This window comes from Dryobates pubescens, chromosome 4, assembly GCF_014839835.1.
Source record: "Dryobates pubescens isolate bDryPub1 chromosome 4, bDryPub1.pri, whole genome shotgun sequence".
NCBI classification, from domain to species: Eukaryota; Metazoa; Chordata; class Aves; order Piciformes; family Picidae; genus Dryobates; species Dryobates pubescens.
Genome location: NC_071615.1, coordinates 32,187,228 through 32,215,007, shown reverse-complemented (window position 1 = coordinate 32,215,007; position 27,780 = coordinate 32,187,228). Strand labels below are relative to the sequence as shown.

At 54.4% G+C, this 27,780-nt stretch overlaps 2 protein-coding genes across 2 annotated transcripts; both read left to right on the top strand.

Annotated features, from left to right (window-relative positions):
* The first annotated feature begins 228 nt into the window (after positions 1–228).
* Positions 229–3,575, top strand: CLDN12 (claudin 12). Its single transcript, XM_054161034.1, has 2 exons — positions 229–275; positions 1,000–3,575. Exon 2 carries the CDS (start codon positions 1,022–1,024, stop codon positions 1,757–1,759), a length of 738 nt encoding a protein of 245 aa, XP_054017009.1. The 5' UTR covers positions 229–275; positions 1,000–1,021; the 3' UTR covers positions 1,760–3,575.
* Positions 3,576–6,079: 2,504 nt separating this feature from the next.
* On the top strand, positions 6,080–17,120 carry LOC104304071 (pituitary tumor-transforming gene 1 protein-interacting protein). The gene is made up of 7 exons (XM_054161276.1): positions 6,080–6,368; positions 6,999–7,051; positions 8,530–8,638; positions 9,869–9,977; positions 12,139–12,207; positions 12,420–12,466; positions 14,969–17,120. The coding sequence occupies exons 1-7, from the start codon at positions 6,080–6,082 to the stop codon at positions 15,016–15,018; spliced, it is 726 nt and encodes a 241-aa protein (XP_054017251.1). The 3' UTR covers positions 15,019–17,120.
* Positions 17,121–27,780: the final 10,660 nt, after the last annotated feature.

Here is a 27,780-nt window from a genome sequence, read left to right as displayed (position 1 = left end):
CCGGCTCTTGCGTGCGGGCAGCGGCTGCGGCCCGGCCCCGCCATGGAGCCCCGCCCCGCCATGGAGCCCCGCCCCGGAGCCCCGCCCCGCCCCGCCATGGAGCCCCGCCCCGCCGGGGCCTCTGGGAGTTGTGGTGCGGGCTGGCGGCCGCACTGCGGCGGCGCGCAACGTTCGGACCAGGACCCCGCGGGGCTGCCGCGGCCTCCCGAGAGAGCGGCGTCAGGCGGAGCGGCCGCGGTGGTGGTGCTCTCCGAGCCCCCGCGACCTGACGGAAGGTGAGCGGCGGGAGCGGGCCGGGCCGGGGGCGCGGCTCCGGGACTCGGCTGCCGCAGAGGCGCACGGCGGGAGGGGGCCCTCAGGCCGCCGGCGGTGGGTGCGCTAGGCCGCGGTAGCTGGTGGGTGGGTGGGTGGTTTCTGCGGCCCTTCCCGGCGTGCCCCTTCCCCCAGGCCTGGGACTGCGAGGGGTTTGTGCGCTTTGGCCGGGGGAACGAGCCCGGCCAGCGGGTATCGGCGTCGGGGCGGGGCACGGCTGGCGGCTGCCCAGCGCCCTGGGGGAGGCGGCGGTGTTGGCCTCGGCCTGGGCTGGTTGTGGCAGCGCGGGCGGGACGGTAACGAGCCGTGCTGCAGGGCTTCCCGCAGCCTCCAGAGGCATCGGACAGGCGTGACAGGCTGGCTGCGCTCTGCAGCTCCCGAGAGGAGGTGAAGGTAGCGGTTTGGGCTCTTCTCTCTAGGAACAAGAGGAAAGGAAATGGCCTCAAGATGTCTCCGGGCAGGTTTAGATTGGAGATGAGCGGAAACTTCTTGACTGAAAAGGTTCTCAGAGCCTGGCCCAGGCTGCCCAGGGAGGCGGCTGAGTGCCCATCCCTGGAGGGGTTTCCAGGAGACAGAGATGTGCTGCTGAGGGCCATGGCTTAGCCCCAGCCTTGGCAGAGGCAGAGCGCGGTCGGGCTGGCTCCTTGCGCTTTCCCCTCTTATTTTTTCGATGCTTTCTAATTGCAGGAAGCAGCTCCAGGGGGCCGGGATGGGCTGCCGGGAGGTTCACGCAGCCACGGTGCTGGCCTTCCTGAGCGGCACGGCGTCGGTGGCCGGGCTGCTGGCGGCGGTGCTGCTGCCCAACTGGCGGCAGATGCGGCTGTGCTCCTTCAACCGGAACGAGCGGAACCTGACGGTGTTCACGGGGCTGTGGATCAAGTGTGCGCGCTTCGACGGCAGCCGCGACTGCGTCATCTACGACCCGCAGTGGTACAGGGCCGTGGACCAGCTGGACCTGCGCGTCCTGCAGTTCGCCCTGCCCCTCAGCATGGCCACCGCCGCCGCCGCCCTGCTGCTCTGCCTGGTGGGCATGTGCCACACGGCCTTCGTGTCCAGCGTGCCCGACGTCAAGCTGGCCAGGTGCCTGGTCAACAGCGCGGGCTGTCACCTGGTGGCCGGCCTGCTCTTCCTGCTGGCCTGCGCCATCTGCCTCACCCCCTCCGTCTGGGTCATCTTCTACAACAGCTACCTGAACAGGAAGTACGAGCCCATCTTCAGCTTTGACATCTCCGTCTTCATAGCCATCGCCAGTGCCGGCGGGCTCTTCTTCACCTCGGTGCTGCTCTTCCTCTGGTACTGTGCCTGCAAGAGCCTCCCCTCTCCCTTCTGGCAGCCCCTCTACTCACACCCCCCGGGCATGCACAGCTACGCCCCCCAGCCCTACTCTGCCCGCTCCCGCCTGTCCCCAATGGAGATTGACATCCCGGTGGTCTCGCACACCTCCTAAGGGACAGCAGGGCTTTGGCAGCCAAGTTGTGCTCGTTCGAGGGGTGACAGCTGCAGCCTGGATTCTCTCTGCTACCTTGTGCTCAGCCTAACCATTTGGAAGGTTCTCCAAAGTGCACAGCAGTGGAGACCTGAGTTTATTAACAACAGCATCACAGCATGGTGGGGTTGGATGGGACCTCTGGAGACCATTGAGTCCAACCCCCCTGCCAAGGCAGGGTCACCAGAGAAGGTCACACAGGAATACGTCCAGTTGGGTTTGGAAAGTCTCCAGAGATGGAGACTCCACCACCTCTCTGGGCAGCCTGCTCCAGGGCTCCAGCACCCTTAAATTACAGAAGTTCCTCCTTGTGTTTAGATGGAATTTCTGACCCTTTTCGTGCCTGTTACCTGTTGTCCTGTCATTGGGTGCTGCTGAACAAAACCTGGTCCATTGCTGTTCTCTGTTACTCCCTGACTCACCTTTGCTGTGTTTAAGCTCACCCCAGAGGAGGCTGTTACAGATGCTGGGGCAGCTGCTCATTCTGCTCCTTGGACCCCAGCAGGAGCTCTGCTGTTTGAGAAGCTGTCAGGCACTGATCCCTGGGCAGGAGCTGTGTAGGGGACCTCTGCACCCACGTGTGATCCAGGTGTGGGCAGTGGAAGTGGGCCCAGGGGGCTGACCAAGCTCCTGCCTCACTTTGGGCTGTGGTGTCTGGGAAGGGCATTTGGCAGAGCAGGTCTGTAGCACTCCTCTTTGTTCTCTGCACAAAGCCACCTGCTGAGCCACTTCTGTACCAGAGCTGGTGTCAAATCACCCTTGGACTTGCCAGCAGAAGAAACAAAAGTGATGTAACTAGTAACGTTCTCCTGGAAGAGCTCTGGTGAATACCTGGAGCTGGACACTTCTGTGACATTTGTTTCTAGTCTGGGTTTTAATAAGTTGGCAAACTCACTACTGCGATTCCGTGACTGAAGATCCACTTCTGCTTCAAAAGCCTCCTTAGAAATTGGACTGGTTTGGTTGGAGACCATCTTAAAGGTGGATTCTCAAGCAGGCTTGAGGGTGCCCCTCAGCTGTGCAGAGAGATGGCACTGCCAGCTGGATCAGTAAAACTATGGAGAATGGTGAAGGCTGGGACAGATTCTTCTGGAATGCCACACAGGCTCCACAGCATCTCTCCAGGGGCTGTAGCCCTTCAGGAGAGGTTTTTAATTCCAGAGTTAGTTTATTTTTCAAATGTACATAGGAATAGCAGTGATCTTGTGGGTTCTTCAGAGCTGGTCTTTAAGGCTATTTATGCTTGTTGAGTTGCTGATTAAGGCTTAACCTGGTCAGTCACCTTCTGCAACACCTTTCAGGTTGAGTTTCACAATCCTGTTGCTTCCACCTCACAACTGGAGAACATTTCCCCTCCTTATTTTCTCTTAAGATGAGGCTTTGAATAACTTGTGAGCTTCACCTTTTACCATAGAATCACAGACTGGTTTGGCTTGGAAGAGACCTTAACAATCATCTGTAGGCAGGGACACCTCCTCCTAGACCAGCTTGCTGAAGGCTCCATCCAACCTGGCTTGATGACGGTAGACGAGTTGTCACTTTGGTTCACTCAGATCATGGCTTGTACAGAATCAGGACACTACCATGACACAGCAGCCAGTTTCTTTCTTCAGAATTCAGCTTTGCTGTGTAGTCAGTCTGTTTTCACTCCAGCCTCAGACACTTGCTGTTTCAGTTGCCTTTGTCAGCTCAAAGCCAAGGGGCTGCTGGTTCATGATGTTAAAGAGTCATAGAATTGTTTGGGTTGGAAAAGCTGCCTGAGATCATCAAGTTAAGCATCAACACCGTGGCCACTAAACTTCAAGTGCCATGGTCACATGTTTCTGGAACACCTTCAGGGATGCACCTCCCTGGGCAGCCTGCTACTCTTCCTGCTCTCCATCCCAAACCTCCTGTGGCACAGTCGTGTCAGCTTGCTTTCCCACCACCCAGTGTCTTGTCTTCCGTGTGCCTTGCTGAGGCTGTGAGTTGGCCAGTGCACGTTTGTAGGCAGTGTCTGGTGTGCCTTATGAGCCTGAACCTACAAAGCATTTTGGACTGTTTGGAGGGATGCTGGACACATCTTTCAGTGACTGCAAAAAGAGCTGAACCTTCAGCATCTCCAGGGCATGAGAGGCAGCCTGGCACACTGATGTTCTCTACTAGAGTGTTTGTTCTGGACATTGAAAGTGGAGATGTCTCCAACAGGTCTTGGAGGTTTATGCGCTCCTCTTTTAGTCAGTATTTGCTGCTGCCCAAGCTGATGACTTCTTGCTTTGAGAATTGTGTCTTTCCAAAAGTCTGGGATGGATCTGATCAGGAAAAGTGGAGATCCCCAAGTTAGTGGATACCAGCAGAGAGTTAAGGCCATCTTTGTCCAAAGGACTGTTGGATCATGCTGTCTCTGTGGCTGAGTGTCATCCAGCAGTGCTGGCAAGGAGAGTTTCTACTGGGTCTGAAGTGAAGAGGACTGGAAGTGCTGCTCTCTGCTTCTCCACAGAAAGAAGTGACCAATCTGTGACACTTGAGCCAAGGTTCCCATCATGCTGAGGCTCCTCCTGCGGAGGTCCTCATCATGCCCAGCAGCAGAGCTGGGGTGGGACAGGACTCCCTGGATCTGAGCAGAAGAGCCTGGCTGGGAAAAGCCACTGCAGCAGCTAGCTGCTCCTTCCTGGGCACATTTGGTGCAGGGAGTTGAATTTGTGGCTGCTGCAGTCCAAGGTTGGGTGCTGTGGGGTCACAGGGATCTGTTTTATTTGCAAGCAATTCCTGTGCAGCTTCTCCAGTGGTGGTGGTGGTTTTCTGTGCAGCGGAAGGTGGACATTTCTAATAAAACATTCTCCTGCAGACAGTTTATTCTGATGAATGCTGTGGGCAGAACATGAACAACTTTGCTCTGGTGATCACCAGAGGGTTTCAGCTGCCTTAAAGCACTGTGAAGGCCCTGTTCTAACTCCCTGGGTTTGCAGGAGTCCTGCTTAAAACAATCCTGGGCTGGACAGTTGCCAAAGGCAGGTTTTCTTCTCAGGAAGATTCTTCTGAAGTAATTTATGTAGCTGCCTTCTGAGTCAAACCCAAAGGCTGCAGGGCTGGTTTGTGCTGCAGCATTCACACCCAAGCAGCTCTGAGGCAGGTTTCATCCCATGAAGCTGGTTTTATCTGATGTACCTACCAAGGCCTTGCTGAGTTCTTTCCCTGTTTCAAACCACAAAGTCTCTGTGATGTCTCTGACTCTCCCTGTGAGCAGTGAATCCAGTCCAAACAGCTCTGTTCTGCTCCGTGCTGAAGAGCCCCTCCAGGAGCTCTAAGCAGATCACTGCTGAAAGCCTGGCAGAATTGCAGCTCTCAGGTGACTTTTCAAGTGAGACACAGAGGTGTCAGCTGCTACTATCAGCAGTATCCAAGGCTCCCATAACTCCTTGGCTAATTAAGGTGTCTCAGAGTGTCAGTGGACTGGAGCTGGCAGCCTGTAATGAATGGTGAACTGGGTAGCCCCACAGCAGCTGACAGAAGAGCTGCTGGAAGCCCCACCAGCACCTCAGGATTTGCTGAGCTTCAGTGCCAGAAACCTGAGGTGGTGTGGCTGCCTGTGTGCCACTAAGCTTTGCAGCTCCAGCTTGGCTGTGAGGAGGAGTCTGAGTCTGCAGTCCTGGGGGTCAACAGCATCTGGCCAGAGTTGCAGATGACAAGTCAGATCTGAAACTGCACTACACAATCCCAAGAAAGGAGTGAAAGGTCATAGTTCCCTAGATGGTCCTACACCTGCCTTGATCCAACCTCCTTGCCTGTGGTCTGTTTAGCAAGGTGGACATACAGCCCTCTTCTGAGGCTGTTCTCGCTGTTTCTCAAGGCCTATGGTCTTCTGGTGAACATTCCTTCATGGAGCAGAGAAGGGCCAGGAAGCTGGGGAAGGGTCTGGAGAACAGGGCTGGGGAGGAGCAGCTGAGGGACCTGGGGGTGTTTAGTGAGAAGAAGAGGAGGCTGAGGGGAGACCTCATTGCTCTCTACAGCTACCTGGAGCCAGGTGAGGCTTGGACTCTTCTCCCTGGGAACAAGTGATAGGTGGAGAGGAAATGGCCTGAGATTGTACCAGGGGAGGTTTAGGTTGGACATGAGAAGAAACTTCTTGACCAAAAGGGTTCTCACAGCCTGGCATAGGGAGGTGGCTGATTGCCCATCCCTGGAGGTGTTTCCCAGAGGCAGAGATGTGCTGAGGGCCTTGGTTTAGCCCCAGCTGTGGCGGAGCTGGAGAAGGGTTGGGCTTGGGTGATCTCAGAGTGCTTTGCTAACCAAAACGCCGCCATGATTCATTCCCTCCCTGGACGGAGGGAGGCGGGGGACGCCCTTCGGACTCCCGCGGGGCGGGGCCCTTATCGCCCCAGCCGCGCCCTCGCCCCGCCCTCCTCCGGGAGCCGCCGGCGCCTGCGCGGCCTGCCCGTGGCGCCTGCGCGGGGTCGGGTGCGGGTGGGAGCGCGGCCGGGGCCCGGAGCGGGGATGGCGCTCTGGCGGCCGCTGTGGCCGCTCTGGCTGCAGGGCTTGGCGCTCGTGTGCGGCCAGCTCAGCACCACGGCTCCGCCAGCACCGGCGCGGGGTAAGCGGGGGGCGCGGGGTAAGCGCGGGGCGCGGGGTAAGCGGGGGGCGCGGGACGCGGGACGCCGCTTTGGCTTCCCGCGGAGGGGCTCGCCCGTGGCTGCGGGATGCGGCGGCGCTGGCCGGGCTGCTTCTCCCCGGGGGGCCGCGCTGCGGGGCCCACGTCGGGAGGCACGGGCGGTGCTCCGCGCTGCCCTCGGGGCCTGGAGAGCTGCTGCAGCTCGGGGGGCCGCTCGGTGCTCGTCCCCGCCTCGGCTCCGGCTGGTTCCGTGTGATGGGAGCGCAGCGGCCCGGGTGGCTTCCGGCTCGGCCGCCCGCCCAGCGCACCGTGCGACGGGACGGGCAGCCTGCCCGAGGTGCTGGCCCCGGGCTGCCTACTCGGGCAGGGGTGATGGCAACAAGGCTGTTGTCTGGTTGAGAGGAGTCCCTGCCCATGGTGGGGAGGTTTGAGCAGATGATCTCTGAGGTCCCTTCCACCCTGAGCCGTGCTATGAAGTACTGAGCTTCCCTGGCTTCAAGCAGAACGGTTGCTTGTGTCTAGAAGCAGAAAGAAAAACCGAAATACTGAGTGCTTAGTGTAAGTGAGGAGAAGGCATCATCCTCTCTGTGTTTTCTGTTTGTTTTCTTCCAGCCTGCTCAGACCTCTCCCGGAGTTCCTGTGATGAATGTCTGCAGAACGTTTCGGTGAGATACTGACACCCCCTTTGGTCTGAGAGTTTGGTGACTGTTGGTGATTTGGGTTCCAGCTCAGGTGAAGGCAGGTCCTTGGAGTTGGCTTGGCTGTTTGGGGCGGGCTTGGCTTTGTTCTTAATGGTGAGTACAGTCAAGCTACCCTGCCAAAGAGAATGTTTGCATTCTTACTGAGGTGGTAGCTGTGCTGCTTGCCCTCTGCCAGGCTGGGTGCCAGTGTGCTTTCACTTGTCAGGGTTGCTTCATGATTTGGTCACTCAGGATGTTTCTCTGCTGTGTCCAGTGGGGTGGACAGTGCAGAATCCAAGGCTCAGGTGTCAGCCTGTGCTCAGTGCTTTCACAGCATAGCTCGGATGGTTGGTGCTCTGCTGGCTTCCTCACGATCCAGGTAGCACTTAGTGAAGTTACCTTCCTGTACCAGGACTGGATAAAGTGAGTTTCTGTGGCCGAAATGCCAGGTTCTTGCCTGCTGCTGAGAAACATGGGAAGTGAAGGTATCACAGTATCATAGTACGTTAGAGGTTGGAAGGCACCTCAAGAGTTCATCGAGCCCAGCCTCCCTGCCAAAGCAGGATCACTTAGGGTAGTCTGCACAGGAATGCATCCAGGTGGGTTTTGAAAGTCTCCAGAGAAGGAGACTCCACAACCTCTTGGGGCAGCCTGCTCCAGTGCTCCATCACCCTCACTGTAAAGAAATTTCTCCTCATCTTGAGGTGAACCTCAAGCTTGAACCTGTTGTTCCTTGTCTTATTCATGCACACCAGACAAACTGAGAATGTCTTTATCTGGAGATGCCCCTGGGGTGGGCTGGAGCAGGGCTTTGCTCATGTCATAGAATTACAAGTTTGGTTGTGATTGGGTAAGACAAGCCTCAGACAGCCCAGCTTTCTTACTTCTCAAAGACCCCTACTGAAAACATTTTGTGGTAACTTCTCTAACTCTGAGGCTCATAAAGCACCACTTGCAGTGAAGGTAGGACTTGATACAGTCTCACTTTTAGCCTGAAGAGGAGAAGGCTGCAGGAGGACCTTAGAGCAGCCTGCCAGGATTGTGGGAGAGGTACTTGATAAAGGCATGGAGGGGTGATGGCTTCTATCTGAAAGAAGTTGGATGCAGATGAGCCCTGAGGAAGCCATTCTTGCCCATGAGGGTGGTGAGGCACTGGGACAGGTTGCCCAGAGAAGCTGTGGAGGCTCCCAGCCTGGAAGTGTTCAAGGCCAGGTTAGCTGAAGCCTTGCGCAAGCTGGGCTGGGTGTCCCTGCCCATGGCAGGGGGGTAGAACTAGATGATCTTTAAGCTCCCTTCTACCCCCCACCGTGCTGTGATTCTGTGATTTTTGGGCTGATCTTTGTAGGTTTTACCCCACAAAGCACTTCATCAGGCCTGCACTTGAGCAGCCTGTGGAGGGGAGCGCTGAGGTGCAACCTGTTTGTGAAGATTAATAACTTGGGGTTTCTCATTTCTTTGCACAGTGCCTGTGGTGTGACACCAACAAGACATGTGTGGATTACCCTGTGAGGCATGTCCTGCCCCCAGCCTCGCTCTGCTCACTCCCCAAGGCTCGGTGGGGAGTCTGCTGGTGTAGGTACTCCTTTGGTTCTGGCTCTAGAAGGCTGTTCATCAGTATGATTGAAGTGAGGCTGCTCCTCTCTGGACCTGTTTCCTGATCAGTTATTTGGCAGGGTGGGTGGAGGAGGTGGTGGTTGTGACTTGGCACCATGATCTTTAGCTTGTGAGCTCAGCAGCAGGCGGTAAGGGTTCTTTGTGAGCTGATCCCTGCAGCGTTTACTGTGCAGCCGCGTTCTGTTGCTGCTGAAGCCTGCGCTGGGAGCCGGTGGGGTTGGAATGTGCCCAGCGGTTTTTTTGTGTCTAGTCAGGATTTGCCTGCTGCTTAGCCCATACTTCTGAGAGCAGAGGAACAAGGTCATTGCCTGCTGCCAAAAGGGGACATTCTTACCTTTGGCAGTTCTTAAAATGTTGGGTGAGACCAGGGTTCAGTTCCCCATTCCAGGGGCAGCAGTGAACCAACACCCCAGGAACTATTACAGAGCTGCTGGAGCGAGTCCAGAGGAGGCCACCAAGGTGACCAGAGGGCTGGAGCACCTCCCCTATGGGGACAGGGTGAGAGGGTTGGGGTTGTTCGGCCTGGAGAAGGCAAGGCTCCAGGGGGACCTTAGAGCAGCCTTCCAGGATTGGAAGGGGGCCTTGGGGAAAGCCAGAGAGGGACTTTTGGCAGAGGCAAGAGAACAGTTTGCGTTGGAGGGGATCTACAAGGTCCTTGCCCAGGTTGCTCAAGGCCCCACCCAACCTGCCCTTTGAACAATGCTAAGCTTGGAGCCTCCACAGCTTCTCTGGGCAACCTGGCCCAGTGCCACCCCACCCTCCTGGGCAAGAATTGCTTCCTAGTATCTACTGTAAATCTCCCCTTTTCCAGTTTCAGACTGTTGCTCCTCATGATGCTCCCTGATCAGAGCCCCTCCCCTTTGCTGTAGGCCCCCTTTAAGCCCTGGAAGGACTCCCCAGAGCCTCTGTACCCTGAGAAGCGTTCCAGGGTTCACTGGAACGGTTTGGTGCAGTGCAAAGATCAAGTTTCCTTCATGCCTGTTCAGAGCAGCTTCTGCACAGCAGCCAAGCCTCCATGGGGTGTGCTGGGTTTTGGCTGGGGTGGTTGCACAGGATGGATTTTGAGTGGATTTTGTGCATAAAAGGATTAAAAACCTTGGGGTTTGTTTGGGGGAAGAGGGGAAGAATTCTCAGCCAGGCAAATGCTGATGCTGGAGTCTGCCCAGTTAACATACTTCTGTTTTGCAGTGAATGTTGAGGCTTTGATCATTGCCATAGCTGTAGTAGCTGGGCTGCTTCTGGTGTCCACAGCAGCCTTCTGCTGTTACTGCTGCTACTGCAGGAGATGTGCCAAGAGGTAAATCATTGCATTTGGTTCCTTTGCTAACCTTGGGTGCTGCTCTTCCCTGCTACTGACAGTTTTCACTCTTCAGTACACTTAAGAATCTTTTAATTCAGAAGCAGTTTTGGTCATTTTGCTTTGGGAGAGACAACCACAAACAAAAGGAGTTCAGTAAGAGGCAGTGAGACGCTGGCCATGATGCTGGAGGGGCAGTGGTGTTCTGAGGGGTAGCATCACAAATGCAGGAGCACAAGAGCTTCAGGCACACATTTGGCAGTTCCTCACAAAGGCTGTGCATGAAGTGGCCACATCCTCGCTTCTCGTGACCACAGAACAAAGAACTTCTTTGAAGGCAAGCTCGTGGTGCAGCAGGAAGGGCCCAGGTGGGGAACAAGGAACTGAGCAGCAGTGTCCTGCAGCACTTGGTGTCCATGCCCCAGCCTTTGCCCTAGGCCCTGCCAACAGCTGGCCAGTATCTCACTGATGGGTTGTCTTTGCTAGTTCCACAAAATAACCTCAATGCAAGGTGATGTTTTTTGCTCCAGGATACTTGAAGTGACTTATTTCCAAGTGCAGTAATACTGCAGATCCAGAATGTTCTTTACATCTTGGAGGACTTGTAACCTTTCTCCACTGTCTTCTCTAACTGGCTGATATCCTTCAAGGGATGGAAATGGTTGAGTAGCTAAACAAGGTGAATGGTGCTGCAGTGTGAAGTCATCACTGCTCAGTCCCTTCTGGAACACCCAGGAGGCCTTGTTGATTGGTGCTGCTTCCTTCTGCCTGGAGCTCTGATGTTCAGCCAGTCTGGTTCCAGCTTGGTTCCCTTTCTCCACACTAAACAGCCCCACGTCCCTCAGCTGCTCCTCCCCAGCCCTGCTCTCCAGACCCTTCCCCAGCTTCCTTGCCCTTCTCTGGATCTGCTCCAGCCCCTCAAGGTCCTTTGAGTGAGGGCCCCAAAACTGAACCCAGCACTCCAGGTGTGGCCTCCCCAGTGCTGAGTGCAGGGGGACAATCCCTGCCCTGCTCCTGCTGGCCACACCATTGCTGATCCAGGCCAGGATGCTGGTGGCCTTCTTGGCCCCCTTGGCACACCCTGGCTCATCCTCAGCTGCTATCACCCAGCACTCCAGGTCTTTCTCTGGAGAAGAGGCTGTAGAGGCTCTCTACAGCTGCCTGAAAGGAGGCTGCAGCCAGGTAGGGTTTGGGCTCTTCTCCCTAGGAAGAAGTGATGGGGAGAGGAAATGGCCTCAAGCTGCACCAGGGGAGGTTTAGGTTGGAGATGCGAAGAAACTTCTTGACTGAAAGGGTTCTCATGCCTGGCACAGGCTGCCCAGGGAGGTGGCTGAATGCCCATCCCTGGAGGTGTTTCCTAGAGGCAGGGATGTGCTGAGGGCCATGGCTTAGCCCCAGCCTTGGCAGAGTTAGAGAATGGTTGAGCTTAAATGAATGGATAAGCTTAAAGCGCTTTGGCAACCAAACCATTCTGAGGAGAGATGGCAAACCAGTTCAGATGTCCAGTTGTGTCTGGGCTGTGTCAAGCCATCCTCCGTGCTGTCATCAGCCACTGGATGTCAGCCTTGCTTAATTTCTCTGTGCTTGCTGTGGTGCTACAGCTCTTCACTGCTGCTAGTGGCTGTCTATTCACATCAGGCGTCTACCACAGCTTCCCTGGCCAACCTGTCCCAGTGCCTCACCACCCTCATGGGCAGGAATTGCATCCTTATGGCTTATCTCAGTCCAGCTCCTGCCATTCTGAAGCCATCACCCCTCATCCTCTCCCTGCATCATATACAAGTGCTGCTGCTCTTTCTCCTGGGCAGGACACTGAGCTCAGGTCAGACTCAGCATCCAGAAGAGCTGTCTCAGATGTGCTGTGTGGGCTCAGAGTCACACAGCTACTGCTCTCAGGTAGATCCTTGTCATTCCAGGACAGGGAAGGAAGGCAGATGCCATGGCAGTTCCTGCTGGTTGCTATCCTGTGGGCAACCTGAGACCAGACAGGGCTGGTTGGTGGGAAGATAAATTGTTCAGCCACCAAGGGCTTACGAAGCATCAGTCTGCATCCAGGGGGCAACAGCCCCTTCTTCCTGAAACTCGGTGGGTGGCCAAGCAGGGTTTGTCTGGCAGGGGATTGCTTTCTTCCCTAATGCTTTGCTTCTCCCTTGTTCTGCAGCAGCCCAGAGGATGATGAGGAGCGGCTCGTTCAGAAGAGAGAGGAGCGCAGGCTGCAGGCTCTTCAGAGGTGAGTCCTGGCAGCTGGAGATGGAGCTTCTGGAGCTGTGGGGGAGTCCTGTCCTCCTAAGAGCACACAGGAAGAGCTTAGCCAGCTGAGAAACGTGATCTTTGTCATCCTAACCCCACACTAAGGGAAATGCTGCGGTCTGGGAGCCAGGGGCTTAGGGCTGGGAAGGAGCTGAGTGTTCCTCTCATGCCTCTTCTCCTTCTGTCCTGCAGGAAGCACGAGAGGAAGGTGAAGCACGATGAGATACGGAAGAAGTACGGTACGTGGCCGCCTGTGGTGGTGCTCTGTGTCCAAACCCAGGCCCTTTGTCTGGCTTGGGAAAATGCACAGCAGGCCCTGGCAGCTGTGAGAAAGGGAAGTGATGGAGCCCCTTGCTGCTGGTGCTTGAGCACCTGAGCTCGGGGAGTTACTGAATCACTTGGGCTGGAAAAGACACCTCTAAGCTCAGCCAGTCCTATCCTTCTCAAACCCTGCCAAGGCTGGGGCTAAACCATGGCCCTCAGCACCACATCTCTGCCTCTGGGAAACACCTCCAGGGATGGGCATTCACACACCTCCTGTGCCAGGCTGTGTGAACCCACATGGTTGGATTGAATGATCTTAAAGGTCTTCTCCAAGCAAAGCTGCTCTGTGCTTCACTAAGACTAAGCCTTGCTGTACCCCTCGACCTCCTCTCTTCACTCCCTGCCTAGCCCATACGCCTGCACACTGACCAGTTCCTCAGCTGCTGCTAAGACCTGTGGAGCCAGGGGATGATGTTCCCCCTCTGCAGAGAGCCCTCTCAGTTGTGAGCTGCAGGGCTGAGTGGCAGGCTGACAGTGGCTTTGTTAACCTGACTCTGGAGATGAAGATGAGCAGGCCTGAATTTTCCATGCTGGGTTGGCTTTCAGGGAATGGCTTTCCCCATCTCACCCAGAGCTTTCCTCGCCCCATTGACATGGTAATGCCACGTTTATCATGCATGGCAGGTGTCACTCTAGCCACAGCCCTTGGGTAGCTCTGGCAGCAGAGGGGAGCTATAGCAAGCAGGCACACACACTTGGAAAGGTTCTTTGTGGCACCATGTGACAGTTTTGTCCCCTGCTCACACACATGAATGCCACATGATTGCACAAATTATATGTTGGCTGTGAGGACACAGGAAAGCAGAGCTTTGCAGTTGTGTGCTCTACAAAGGAGCAAGGGTTTAATTGCTGCTACATTTGCTGCTATTGTATCCTCAGAGCAGCAGCAGTGAGGAGCTGCTTTGTGATTTGTTTCTTTCAGTGGAGGATTCCTGCTCATTTCTCAAACATCACTGCCTGGCGTGGTTTTGAGCTCTCACACCACTGCAGCTCTGCAGAGCTTTGATCAGCTAATGCAGAAATTGTAATCCTACCTCCTGTCTTCTGTGAGACCTTCATTTGTGCATTCATGCCTTTGCCACAGGAAATGTTTCAGTGTTTCTTACCTTCAGGACAGAGACTTTGGCTTGACCTCCTTTCATGTGCTGCATGCAAAGCAGGGAAGCCTTTTGTTGCTACTTGTCTAACAGTTGTTAATCTGAGGGTTAAAAAGGCAGAGGAGAGGAGAAATAAGGGGTTAAAAGGCAGAGGAGAGGAGGAATAAGGGGTTAAAAGGCAGAGGAGTAATAAAGGTTGTTTTGCCTTTTTTGTTTCCACCATGTACAGTCTCCTGCAAATATCCCACTTGTTAATTCTATTTAGGGGCTGGTGTGTGGTGAGAGCCAGATCTCCATGAGAAGCTGCACAGTTAGCACAGGGGAGAAAAAATAGATACTCCTGGGCTGCACACAAAGCAATGTGGGCAACAGGGGCAGGGAGGGGATTCTGCCCCTCTCCTCTGCTGAGATCACACCGGGGGTGCTGGGGCCAGCTCTGGAGTCCCCAACACAAGAAGGACATGGAACTGTTAAGAGCAGGGTCAGAGGAGGCCAGCAAGGTGATCAGAGGGTTGGAGAACCTCCCCTATGGGGACAGTCTGAGAGAGCTCAGGCTGTTCAGCTTGGAGAAGAGAAGCCTGCAGGGAGACCTTAGAGCAGCCTTCCAGTACCTGAAGGGGCTCCAGGAGAGCTGGGGAGGGACTTTGGAAAAAGGCTGGGAGTGACAGGATGAGGGGTGATGGTTTCAGACTGGAAGAAGCTGGATTGAGATGAGCCATGAGGAAGCAATTCTTGCCCAGGAGGGTGGTGAGGCACTGGGACAGGTTGCCCAGAGGAGCTGTGGAGGCTCCAAGTCTGGCAGTGTTGAAGGCCAGGTTGAATGAAGCCTTGATCAGCCTGGGCTAGTGAAAGGAGCAGGGGATTGGAACTGGGTGGTCTTGAAGCTCCCTTCCAAAGCAGTCTGTGACAAGAGGCATTGCATGATTTAGCAACTTGAGGTGTGGTCTCAGCAGAGCAGAGGGGCAGAATCCCCTCCCTGCCCCTGCTGCCCACACTGCTTTGGATGCAGCCCAGCACAGGGTTGGTTTCTGGGCTGCCAGCTCAGGTTGCTGGCTCATGGGGAGCTGCTCCTCACCCAGCAGCCAGGAGTCCTCCTCAGCTCTGCTCTCCAGCCATTCTCCACCCAGCCTGGGTTTGTGCTTGGCATTGCCCTGCCCCAGGTGCAGCCCCTTGCAGGAGTGCTCAGGAACACTCCCACTTGACCCTCTCAGCTCCTCTGGAGAGTTGGGTAATGGAGCAGCTATGGGTGTATGGAGTCCCCAGTGCAGTGAGCACAGCAGCAGCTGCAGGCTGTTGTGTAACAGAGGTTTTGTTTTGCAGGTCTGCTGCAGGACTCTGACAACCCCTACAGCAGATTTGAGAACGAGTAGAGCTGAGCACCTTCTGCCAGAGCTGTCCCTTCAGAAGGCAGCAGGATGGTTTGTGTCCTCGTGCCCCTTGGGCTCTTTTCTCCACAAAGCTGTGGGGCTTTCCCTGAATTGTAAGACCAGGAGTGGAAAAAGCCTCCATGCAATCCATATTTCCATCTTATTCTACCTATCTACAGCTAGGTTTTGTATCAGTGCTTTGCTTGTTGACACCTTTGCTGATTTTCACGGTGACAGTGAAGTGTGGAATACTCTTTCCTCCTCTAAAAACTATTTTATTACTTAATGTAGAGGTTAATGCTCAAAAACATGTTGGAATTCAGTCTTAACTGCTGCTGAAGTGGTTCCCACCTTCCTCACTAGGGAAAACAATGTTCTTTCCTCCTGCAATTTTTCCCTGTAACAATTAGAGTCGAGAGGGCAGCACAGCAGCAATAGCTCATGTTGGCATGGATGAGAAAATTCAGCAGCCACCCTCTCAGCTGACAATGGACTGGAGATTTATCCCTCTCTCAGAGCAGAGAACTTGAGTCTTGAGGACTGACAGAGAGGTCTTTGACTAATCTGAACTGTGAACAGTTGGATGCATCACTGATGGAAAAAGTGACTGATTTCAGTTAACACTGGGAGAAAGTCATTCTTGAACTGAGCAGAATCCTGTGTGCCTCACCTTCAGAAGGAGCAAGAGGGCCTGGCAACACTTCCTGCTCCAAGCTTTGTCTAGAATCAGCCAAAAAACTGCTGAGATTCTGCACGTTGCCAGGGCTGACCCTGGCCAGCAGCTCAGCACCACCCAGAGCTGATCCTCCACCTCCAGTGGGTCACGGGAGGGAAGGGGAACAGCAGAAGTGAGAAGATTCTTGGGCTGAGACCCTCACCCCCCGGGAGCAGACCTCTGCCCACCCTGCCTGATGAATGGACTGGAATATTAGGTCACTTGGGTCACTGCCAGCTGTCCCAACTCCGTCACCTCCCAGCTTCTCGCCCTGCTCCTGGCCTAGGGGAACAGCTCTCTGCTGTGCAAGCATTCCTCAGCACAAGCCTAAAGCACTGAGCACTGCTGCAGCCCCAACCCAAAGCACAGCACCACGCAGGCTGCTCTGAAGAGAAGTGCCTGTACCCTAGCCTGTCCAGGGCAGGGCAGAAGCAGTGTTTGTATGGCCTGGGGCTGCTCTGCCAAGCTCCCCAGAACATGCCTGGGTTCCTGTCTCTTCACAGAGCTGTTCTATGGAGCTTCCCAGGATGAGGCAGTGAGCAGAGAGCTCCCCTTCCCCACTGCCCCAGTCTAGTGCAACTTCCCCTTTCACACAATCCCAGCATGGTGGGGTTGGAGAGGAGCTCTGGAGATCATCCAGTCCACCCCCCTTCCTAAAGCAGGGCACCCACAGCAGCTTGCCCAGGATCACAATGCTCGGGGGCTTTGGAAGCTCTCCAGAGAAGGAGATTCCACAAGCTCTCTGGGCAGTCTGCTCCAGGGCTCCAGCACCCTCCCACCAAATTTCAGATGGAGCCTCCTGGGTTCTAGTCTGTGCCCATTGCCCCTTGTCCTGTCACTGGGCACCACTGACAAGAGCCCAGCCCCATCCTCCTGCCCCCCACCCTTTAGCTCTTGCTGAGCATTGATCAGATCCCCTCCCGGGCTGCTCTTCTCCAGGCTCAACAGCCTCAGGGCTCAGCACTTGCTCTTCACAGATATGCTTCAGGCCCCTTGGCATACTGCTGGCCCTCCTTTAGACTCTCCATTGATTCCCAGTCCTTGAACAGGGGAGCCCAGAACTGGACTCAAGACTCCAGGTGTGGGCTCAGCAGGTCAGGCTAGTGGGGGAGAAGAACCTCCCCCAGCCTGCTGGCCTCACTCTTCTTTGATACACCCCAGGAGAACATTGGCCTTGGCCATGAGGGTGCAGTGCTGGCTGATGGTGAACTTGTGTTTCTCTGCCTCTGCAGAGCTGCAATAGGCTCCTGTGTTGTCAGCCATGAAATGTGCAGTGTTGAAGATGTACTTCTGACCAGCATTCCCACAATAAACTCCTGTAACCATGGCTTTGCTTCTGCTCTCTGCTGTGGCTCCATGTGCTTTGAAACTGGCTTGCTGTAGGAGTGGTCAGGCTTGAGCTTGGGAGCACAGAAAGGATGCATCCTGGCTTCTGCTCTTCCCACAGAAGGAAAGCCCTCAGCAGCCTGTAGCTGTGGGAGGAGGGCAGTGAGGTGAGTTTTATCACTGCAGTGCCACAGAATGTGCCCAGGCCTTGCTGTCACTTCATCACTGCTCCTGGGACAGCTCACTGCCATTCCTTCACTGCTTCTAGCTCTGTAAGTAGAACCTCAGAAAGGTTTGGGTTGGAAGAGACCTCTCAGATCATCAAGTCCAACCCTCAACCCAACACCACCTTGGCCGCTAAACCATGGCCCCAAGTGCTGTGGCCCCAAGTTTCTGGAACACCTCCAGGGATGGGGACTCTGCCACCTCCCTGGGCAGCCTGTGCCAGTGGCTGATCACTCCTGCAGCAAAGAAGTTTTTCCTCATCTCCAACCTAAGCCTTTACAGTTTCTCAGCAATTCCTATAAAGCTGTTCCCTAGGTTGTGGCTGTGTTCCAGTCAGTGAAATGCTTTGTTCATGACACAGATGTAATTAATGCAGCAGTGGGCCAGTTTTTCCTTCCCCCCCCCCCCCCCCCCCTTTTTTTTTGTTTCTGAAGCCATATTTAGCATTTTATGAGCAGGCTCTGTGGTGAATTTCCTGTTTCTTCATCACTGGGACCAGAGAAGGGCAAAGAAACTGGGGAAGGGTCTGGAGAACAAGGCTGGTGAGGAGCAGCTGAGGGACCTGGGGGTGTGTAGTTTGGAGAGGAGGCGGCTGAGGGGAGACCTCATTGCTCTCTACAGCTCCCTGAGAGGAGGCTGGAGCCAGGTGGGGGTTGGGCTCTTCTTAGGAACAGAGGAAGGGAAACAGCTGCAACTTGCACCAGGGGAGGTTTAGGTTGGAGATGAGAAGAAACTTCTTGACCAAAAAGGTTCTCACAGCCTGGCACAGGCTGCCCAAGGAGGTGGCTGAATGCCCATCCCTGGAGATGTTTCCCAGAGGCAGAGATGTGGTGCTTAGCCACAGCCTTGGCAGAGTCAGAGAAGGGCTGGGCTGGATGAGCTCAAAAGGCTTTTTCAGCTGAAATGTTTCTTTTTGTTTTCACCCTGTCAGTGGGATGGAAAATGTCCCCATGTCTATATTTTAGTTGCAGGCTTCTCCCCTTCCCTGTCTGCCTTCTCCTTTTACAGCAATGCTGGGGTTGGTTTACCCATAGCAAGGCTGCTGCTTGTGTTTCAGTGTAGACCAGTGTGGACCTGGTGCTCAGGGACATGGTTTAGTGGTGACCCTGCAGTTGTGGGTTGGACTGGATGATCTTGAAGGTCTCTTCCAAAGAGACACTGTGGCTCCACAGCCAGAAGGAGTTGCAGGGAGCTGTCAGGAGTGAGAAGCAGCAGTGAAGGGGTCAGCAAAGGTGTTGTAGTTTGTCACACTAAAGAGAAGAGCACAGAAGGTGCAGCTACCTTGCGTGGCCATACCCAGCATTCCCAGGTGGATCCCATGCTGTGGCACTGACCAGGTTCATTGTTTACAGGAAGAGTGTCTGAAAATCCTCAACTCTCCTGACCTATCCCACACAGCTTCCAAAGAAACTTGGGAGGTGTCCTCGGGGAGCTTCCCCAGGGCAGGAAGGGAAGCCTCGAGCCAGAGAAAGCGGCCGGTGGGTTTGAACAGCCTGAGAGGTGCCTGAGCCCTCAGCCTGGAGCATCAGGATGCATTGGGAATCACATGGAGAGACCCTTGCTGACCCAGCAGCTGCTGCCAAAGGAGAACAAGGAACAGAGGGCAGAGCTCTGAGCTGTCACTTCCAGTCAGGTGCTTGTGTGGCAGATGAATGGGTGCTGGAGGGAGCAAAGTCACTTTGAGCCCTGTGCAGGCCGAGTGTTTGTGTATGAAGGGGATGAAGCTAGATGCAGGATGAAGATAAAGTCATTTGCAGCCATTCCAGGCAGGGGTGGCTTTTTCCTCTTCTTTTTGCCCTTTTGGTTTTCACTCTGCCCTTCAGGCCGAGCTGTGGAGCAGCAGCACAGCAAAAGGATTAGGGAAGCTTTAATGACCCCAGGCTGGGGTGGATTTGCAGGGTGCTGTTTTTGTCACAGCTCCTGAGCTAACTGCATCTCTGACCTGCAGCTCCAGGGCAACCTTGCTTCTACCCTGCTGTTTACCTGCCTTGAAATAGAATCAGGCTCTTGCTGTTCTTCAACCTGCCCCAGTTGCTTATTGCCCCTGCATCACTTCTGGGGGCAGCTTTGGGGCCCTCATTACAGGGAAGAAATTGAGGAGCTGGAGCAGGTTCAGAAAAGGGCAAGGAAGCTGGGGAAGGGTCTGGAGAACAGAGCAGGTGAGGAGCAGCTGAGGGACCTGGGGGTGTTTACTCTGGACAGGAGGAGGCTAAGGGGAGACCTCATTGCTCTCTACAGCTCCCTGGAAGGAGGCTAGAGTCAGGTGGGAGTTAGGCTCTTAGGCTCTTCTCCCTAGGATCAGGTGATAGAAGGAGAGGAAATGGCCTCTGGTTGCACCAGGGGAAGTTTAGGTTGGAGAAGAGGAAAATTTTCTTTGCTGCCAGAGTGGTCAGGGATTGGAACAGGCTGCCCAGGGAGGTGGTGGAGTCCCCATCCCTGGAGGTGTTCCAGAAGCATGTGGCCATGGCACTTGGGGCCATGGTGGTGTTGGGTGGCTGGTTGGACTGGATGATCTGTTTTATGAAGAGCTCCAGGGATGGTGACTGCAGCATTTTGAAGGAGAGCCAGATGCTGGTTATCCAAGGCTGCCCAAGCTGGTGACAGAACTGGCAGTAAGATGGTTGGATGCCCTAGCACAGGGCACAAGCAGGAGATGGTAAAAAGCCTCTGGCTACAGACATCTGGAGTCTCCCTTTCTGAGTGGATGGATTTTGACCAGCTGCATCTTTTTGCTGTGGGCTGGAGAACACTGCACCAGCTGTGTCTGATTCTTAGCTCCATTTAAGGCTTGGAGTGACAGGAGGAGAGGTGATGGCTTCAAACTGGAAGCAGCTGGATTGAGATGAGCCATGAGGGAGCAATCCTTGCCCATGAGGGTGGTGAGGCACTGGGACAGAGAAGCTGTGGAGACTCCGAGACAGGAGGTGTTCAAGGCCAGGGTGGCTGGGGCCTTGAGCAAGCTGGGCTGGTAGGAGGGTTTGGAACTGGATGATCTTGAAGGTCCCTTCCAACCTAACCCATTCCATGGTTCCTGTTGCATACTTGCAGTGGTTGCTGTCTTTCTGTAAGTGTCAGGGAACCCCTGATCACCCAGTCAGGAGGTGCAAGGAGGTTGTAAAAATCCCCACTGCAGCAGCAAAGGAGCTCTGCAAACCAAGCTTTTGGTAGCAGGGAGCAGACCCAACAGCAGCAGAGGGTACTGCTCCGTGAGGCTTATTCCATGCAGATAGTGTGGTGCTTCCCAGATGGAACTTCAAAGGGCTGTGCCCCCTTGATTAATGTAATGACTTGTGTGGAAAAATTATTAGCACATAATGAGTGAATTAAAAATGCTCTCTCCAGAGGAGGTAATCAGCCTGCTGCTCGAGGGGGGTGGAAAGGAAGACACAGAACTGCACGAATTTAGGCCATCACTTCTTGTCACGTGCAGATGGCATAAAACAGAGAAGTGCTGTGCTTGGCAAGGCTTTCAAGATCACCCAGCCCAACCATTCTCTAACTCTGCCAAGGCTGGGGCTAACCCATGGCCCTCAGCAGCACATCTCTGCCTCTTGGAAACACCTCCAGGGATGGGCATTCAGCCAAGCCCTTGCAGATCCCTTGTTGAAGAGCATTTACAGGCCAAGTGCAGGCAGAGTGAGACTGAAATCTCCTCACTTTTCTTTGGAAGGAAACAGCAACTCATGCACTGCTGGATTTGGCACCCTGAAGGCTGGGTTCCTGCCCTCGGAGAACAGAGCAAGAGTTTAGAAACTGTTGGACTCTGTGATCTAATGGTGCTGAGCTGCTGGCCTGGGTCAGCCCCATGAAGGCTCTGGGGTGAGGGCAGAGTGGCTGGAAAATGCCCAGCACAGAAAGACCTGGGACTGCTAGGTGACAGCAGCTGGAGATGAGCCAGGGTGTGTCCAGGTGGCCAAGAAGGCCACCAGCATCCTGGCCTGGGTCAGCAATGGTGTGGCCAGCAGGAGCAGGGCAGGGATTGTCCCCCTGGGCTCAGCACAGGAGGCTGCACCTCATATACTGGGTTACTTGCAGATCACAGAATTCCAGACTGGTTTGGGTTGGAAGGGACCTTCAAGATCATCCAGTTTTGACCCCCTGCTGTGGGCAGGACACCTTGCATTGGAGCAGGTCTATGACAGCAGCTGTGGTTGTTTACTTCATCTGAGAGCTGCTCAGCTGGACAGAAGACTGGATGCAGCCTGAGCTGTTTGTGGTTACTGGGAGCAATGTTCTTGTTGACATCAACCACAGCCCATGAACCTCAGCAGCTGAATTCTGTCACCTTGGGCTCACACTGCCCCTCAGAAAACCCAGCTAGGTCACTGCCTGTTGCTTTCCAAGGCCACCTAGTCGCCAGACCTCAAGGTTGAAAAGGTAAATGTGATGCTCTGGAACCATCCTGCTTCTGGTAAACAAAAGGCACATTAGATACCAGCAGCCAGAGGTGAACTTGGTCATCCTGTGCGGTACCTGGAGCTGCAGAAGCTGCATGCAGTAAGTAGGAAGGGGGATAGCCCAGAGGCATAGATCACTACTGAGGAGCTCTTAACTGTGATGCAGCTGAGGACATCTTTCTGTTCCCTGAAGAACCAAAGTCCTTCACCTCCTCACCTGTTTTATTCTGAGGGATGTCCAGAATACTCCTCCTCCTCTGCTCCTGATGCTCCCTAGCACCAAGGAGCTTTTTGTGAGGACAGCACAGAATGGTTTGGGTTGGAAGAGACCTCAAAGACCATCCAGTTCCAAGCCCCTGCCACGGGCAGAGACACCTCCCACTAGCCCAGGTTGCCCAAGGCCCCATCCAAGCTGGCCTTGAAGAGCTCCAGGGAGGGGGCAGCATGGGTTACTCTGGGTTCCTGGCTTTCTGTGTTTCCTGCTCTTGTTCTCAGCAGAGATTCAGAACTAGAATGTGACGTTTCCCTGCCACATGAGGATCTTCTCCAGCCAAGCAGCTGCCCATGACCCTGAGGAGCTAGGTGAGAAGGTGAGTCTAAAGGCACAGAGCTTCTGCTTCATGTCCTTGGGGTGGAGGAAGGAGGGTTTAGTGTCACCTCCTGAGGGATGCCAACAACATGCCAATATGAGACTCCTGGTTTGTGACCTGATGGAGCTGGAATGAACAGGGCCTGTCCTGAGGGCTGTGAGACCACAGCCTCCTGGGCTTTTACCTGAAAGACATTTTCTTTAGTGGGGACGCTGCCAAGTGAAGCTTTTGCCTGGAAATATTATCTTTGAGATTATTTCTCTTGGGAGTCTCTCCTCAGGGGCCTTTTTCCCTGGATACAGCACAGAAATAACTGCATGGAGCACTGGTTGTAAATCCCAGTCCAGGAGGTTGGAACTGGGTGATCTTGAAGGTCCCTTCCAGTGCCAACCCGTCTATGATCCCAAGCCTGTCCTCACCAGCTGTCAGCACAGGGGCTGTGACACTGCACCTAAATCTGCAATACTCACAGCCAGCATCCCCTGGGATCTGCAGGTTTGTCTTTGCAGAATCACAGAGTCACAGAATCAGTTTGGCTGGGAAAAGCCTCTAAGACCACCCAACCCAACCATTCTCTAACTCTGCCAAGGCTGGGGCTAAACCATGGTCCTCAGCACCACATCTCTGCTTCTGGGAAACACCTCCAGGAATGGGAATTCTTGGGGCACCTGTAAGGAGACCCTTGCTCATGGGAGGTTTCTCCTGGCTGTGCAGGCTCAGTGTTGTTTTCCCAGGCTGAGCTGGGGCTGTGTCTGCAGAGCTGTGAGCTGCAGAAATGGTGCTCCAGTTGTGCTGCTGGCTGAAGGCTGTGCTGCAAGGAGGCATCTGATGTTCCACAGAGCAGCCTTCATTCAATATTGATGACACAGTGACATGATTCACACATGCTTTGGGAGTGCAGCTAAATGGATCAGCCTCAGCCCTCCTGCTATTTCATTTTGCATCATTTTCATCATGAGAGCATTTGTGGAACATTTGAGTGACTTCAAAACACCAGGATCTGGTATCAGAAGCGTTGAGGTCATTGCATTTGAAATGACATTTTCCCTTTTATTGGCTTTTTATCAAGATGGCACAAGAAAATGATCTCCTTAAAAGCTTTTTCCACCTGTTTCCCAGGAACAACATTCAGCAGAAGCTGGATTGAGATGAGCCATGAGGAAGCAACTCTTTCCCAGGAGAGTGGGGGAGCACTGGGACAGGTTGCCCAGAGGAGCTGTGGAGGCTCCAAGGCTGGAAGTGTTCCAGGTTGGCTGAGACCTGGAGCAAGCTGGGCTAGTGGGAGGTGTCCCTGCCCTTGGCAGGGGGGTGAAACTGGATGGTTTTTAAGGTCCCTTCCAACCCAAACCATTCTAGGATTCTATGATCTTAAAGGTCTCCCAACAAAACCAAATCTGGTCTCTTATTCTTACAGGGCTCTGAAGACTGTGAAGGCAAAAACGCTGTGGCCCAGCTGCAGCCATTTCAGCCCTGACATGATGGTGTCGAGAACCAAACAGAAAGGCAGCAGCCCCACATGTTGCTACAGGAGGTGATCACTGGAGGTGGTCACTTGTGCTGGAGATGTTGAGCCATGGATGGTGGTTCAGGAGGTCACCTCTAGACAGCAAGAGGCCATAAGGAGCCAGGAAAATCAAGGTCTTCCCATCACACCTTTGGAGCCATGTGTGTGAGCCCAAACTCATCCTTCCCTACCCCAGGGAGCAGGGCAACAGCAGCCAGGCTGGAGAGGCAACACCTGAGCCTATTTGCCCCCTGCTTCTTCACAGGGAATAGCAACAGGGAGGATGTGCACAGGTTCAGAAAGGCTGAGATTGAATAAAACCCAGCAATGGGGCCAGAGAGGAGCCCCCAGCTCAGAGCCTGGGGGCCCAGCTCACACTGTCCGTTGCCACTCCTGCTGCAGTTTCCTCTGTCACTCCTGCCTTCTGCTAGCACAGCTTGAAGGTCACATCCCCAGGGGCCTGGCACCATTTGTGTCAGCACAGCCTGGTTTGCTCTGGGGGTAAGTCACCTCAGGCTGAGTGTTGCTGGAGGAGCAGTGAGGCTGTGGGGGAAGGGGAGGGGGGGGCTGTTAGGTGGCTCCCCATTCATCTCCGTCAGCGTCAGGCAGCACAGCCTGCTGCGCTAGCAAGCAGCACAGCTCCCACGGGCTGCTCAGGGACAGCTTCTCAAGGTGAGCAGCCTGGCCTGCAGCCAGGGAGGGTGATGAAGATCTGTTTCATCCCAGCAGCAGAAGGCCTGGCAAGGCTGTGCTCTCTCCAGAGAACTCAGGCTGGTTTGTTCCCCAGGAGAAGCTTGCTGTTCTCCTTGGGCAAGCTGCTTGAGGTGGACACTACTCTGCCCCCCAGAACTGCAAACTAACAGCACCGTCTGCCTCTTGCTCAGGAGATGGGGAGGGAAGGGGAGAGTCCAGTGCCTGAAGGGGCTGCAGGAGAGCTGGGGAGGGACTTTTCAAAAGGCCTGGAAGTGACAGGCAAGGAGCAATGGCTTTGAACTGGAAGAGGGGTGCTTGAGATTGGAGATGAGGAAGAAATTCTTGACAGTGAGGGTGGGGAGACACTGGAACAGGTTGCCCAGGGAGGCTGTGGATGCCCCCTCCCTGGAGGTGTTGAAGGCCAGGCTGGATGAAGCCTTGAGCAAGCTGGGCTGGTGGGAGGTATCCCTGTCAATGGCAAGGGGTTAGAAGTGTAGGATCTTTAAGGTCCCTTCCAACCCAACCCATTCTGTAGTTCTAGGGATCTTCCAGGTCCTTTCCAACCACAGTGATTCTGTAACACTCACTGCTGCTTTTTGTGCCGCTAAGGTTGCTGAAACCTCAACACTTGACCCAGGAATACAACACAAGTATCCTGCCTTCCAAGAGCTCACCTGGATGTCTTCCTGTGTGACCTGCTTTAGGTGACCCTGCCTTGGCCAGGGGGTTTGGACTCAATGATCTCCAGAGGTCTCTTCCAACCCCACCATTCTGTGTGATTGACCCAGCTCTGCCAAGCCCATCAAAGGCTGAACATGCTCTAACTTTGCAGAGGCTTGTGGAAGAAGGCAGCAAGCAGCAAACATGATTTAGCTTTTTTATTATTGTTTATGTTAATTGTCTGCTGCCACAAATGACAGAGCTGAGCACACAGCCTGAGCTGAAGGCTTGCCCTGACGAGGGAGCAAAATCCCCTCATTAGAGTAGCTGCTCTCTCTGTGGTTTGCTAATTGCACCTTTCTGCTTTCCTGCTTTCCTGAGGTGGGTGATGGAAGTGCAGAGAAGAAAAATAACAACCACTAGCCTGTGAGCTCCATCAAAGCTCCAGAAGGGATTTCAAGTCCTTCATTCAGTGCATTGGCAACACCAGTGTCCTTGGAAACAGGAGATGCTTGGGTAGGAGAAAGGAAAAAGGACCTGATCAGAAAGATGTCTGTCTGGGCTGGGTGTGAAGGGACCCTTAGAGCTCACCCACTCCAACTGCCCTGCAGTCAGAAGGGACATCTGCAGCTAGGGCAGGTTGCTCAGAGCCCCAAACAGCCTGACCTTCAGTGGTTTCAGGGACGGGGCAAACTACCATATCTCTGGGCAACCTGGGCCAGGCTCTCACCACCCTCAGTGCAAAACAAACTCTTCCTTGTATCTAGTCTAAGCAAAGGGTCCCAGTCCTCAACTCCAGTTCAGCTCCTGGACTGGAATATTTGATTGATGGTCATGGCATCTTCCTCTCCACGCAGAGCAGGATGGGTCACCAATGTCAGAGTCAAACAAGGATGAAACCATCACCTGCTGTTACAGACTCAGTTCTGTTTCTTGCATGGACTGAATCCAACATCCTCAAGTGCTTGCGTCCTCATGCCTCTGCCCCCTTCTCTGCTTCTTCTAAACTTGATCTATCTTTTTTTTTTCTCCTGCATTGCTGTCTACAACCTTTCCATTTCCACCCTTTCTCAATTTCCTTCCATAACAGACAATCAGAATCATTCAGGCTGGAGATCAGGAGGAAATTCTTTGCAGTGAGGGTGGGGAGACACTGGAACAGGCTGCCCAGGGAGGTTGTGAATGGCCCCTCCCTGGAGGTGTTGAAGGCCAGACTGGATGAGGCCTTGAGCAAGATGGGCTGGTGGGAGGTGTCCCTGCCCATGGCAGGGGGTTGGAGTTGGATGATCATGAAGGTTCCTTCCAACCCAACCCGTTCTATGAATCTATGATTTTGGGTGGAAAAGACCTTTAAGATCACTGAGTCAAACCACTATGACACAGCCAATGTGGAAAGTGCCACTTTAGCCCCTGTTTCAAAGATGCTGCCAGGGTCAGCAGGACTCAGGCTTCTGGAAGCCTTTTTATTGAGCTGTAGATTCAGGGGTTGTTTCACCAGGGGCGTCATATCACGAAGGTCCCATCTCAGAGCTGCAGGACCCACCTCACCTCAACACTTACCCAGACAAATGTGCTTCTACAGTGGATTTAACACTGGACTCCGATCCCAGCAGATTGTGTTAGGCAGCCTCATGAAAGCCCAAGTTCCTTTCAGTTGGAGAAGATTCATTAAAGGATGATTTGAGACATGCAGAGCAGGGGCTGACATGGTTGTTCCCCACAAGGACCTCCTTTATGGCTCAGACTGGACGTGGCCATCTGTCCCGATGGGGTGAACTGATTCTCAGTCAGGCTGGTTCAGTGGAGCTAACAAGATCAACAGCTCCCAGCACTCAGGAAGGAGCAGGCTGGGGCATTGCATTGTCTGCCTGTGCCTTGGGAGCTGAGTAGAGAGAAGCCCAGGTTTCCATGCAGGGGTAGACTTGGGGCAAGTTGCCTTTCCCTTACTGGGATGGCGTTCCACCCAAAAGTTAGGCCAGGAGGGTGTCTTCTGCCAGCACCAGCCCAACACCACTTGCACTGGCCTTTGGAAGCCATCACCCAAGGGAGAGCTGAGGGCTCCCTTGGGCAGGAGCAGACCTCTGCCAGCCCTCAGTAAGCCCCTTGACACCAGACATGGTGACACCTGCCAGCTCATGGATAATGAAATGCACCCCTAGGAGACTGCTGCACAAGCTTGGGGTAGACATCCCATAATGGTTCCCATGCCAAACATCTTCTGTGCTGCCTTCCTTCTCCTTCTGATGGCTTCTGGTGAGGGCCTTGAGTGCTGGGTTCAGTTTTGGGGCCCTCACTCCAAGAAGGACATTGAGGGGCTGGAGCAGGTGAAAAGAGGGGCAACAGAGCTGGGGAAGGGGCTGGAGAGCAGGGCTGGTGAGGAGCAGCTGAGGGAGCTGGGGGTGTTTTGTGAGGAGAAGAGGAGGCTGAGGGGAGACCTCATTGCTCTCTACAGCTCCCTGAGAGGAGGCTGCAGCCAGGTGGGGATCGGACTCTTCTCCCTGGGAACAAGTGATAGGTGGAGAGGAAATGGCCTGAAATTGTACCAGGGGAGGTTTAGGCTGGAGATGAGAAGAAACTTCTTGACAGAAAGGGTTCTCACAGCCCGGCACAGGCTGCCCAGGGAGGTGGCTGAATGCCCATCCTTGGCGGTGTTTC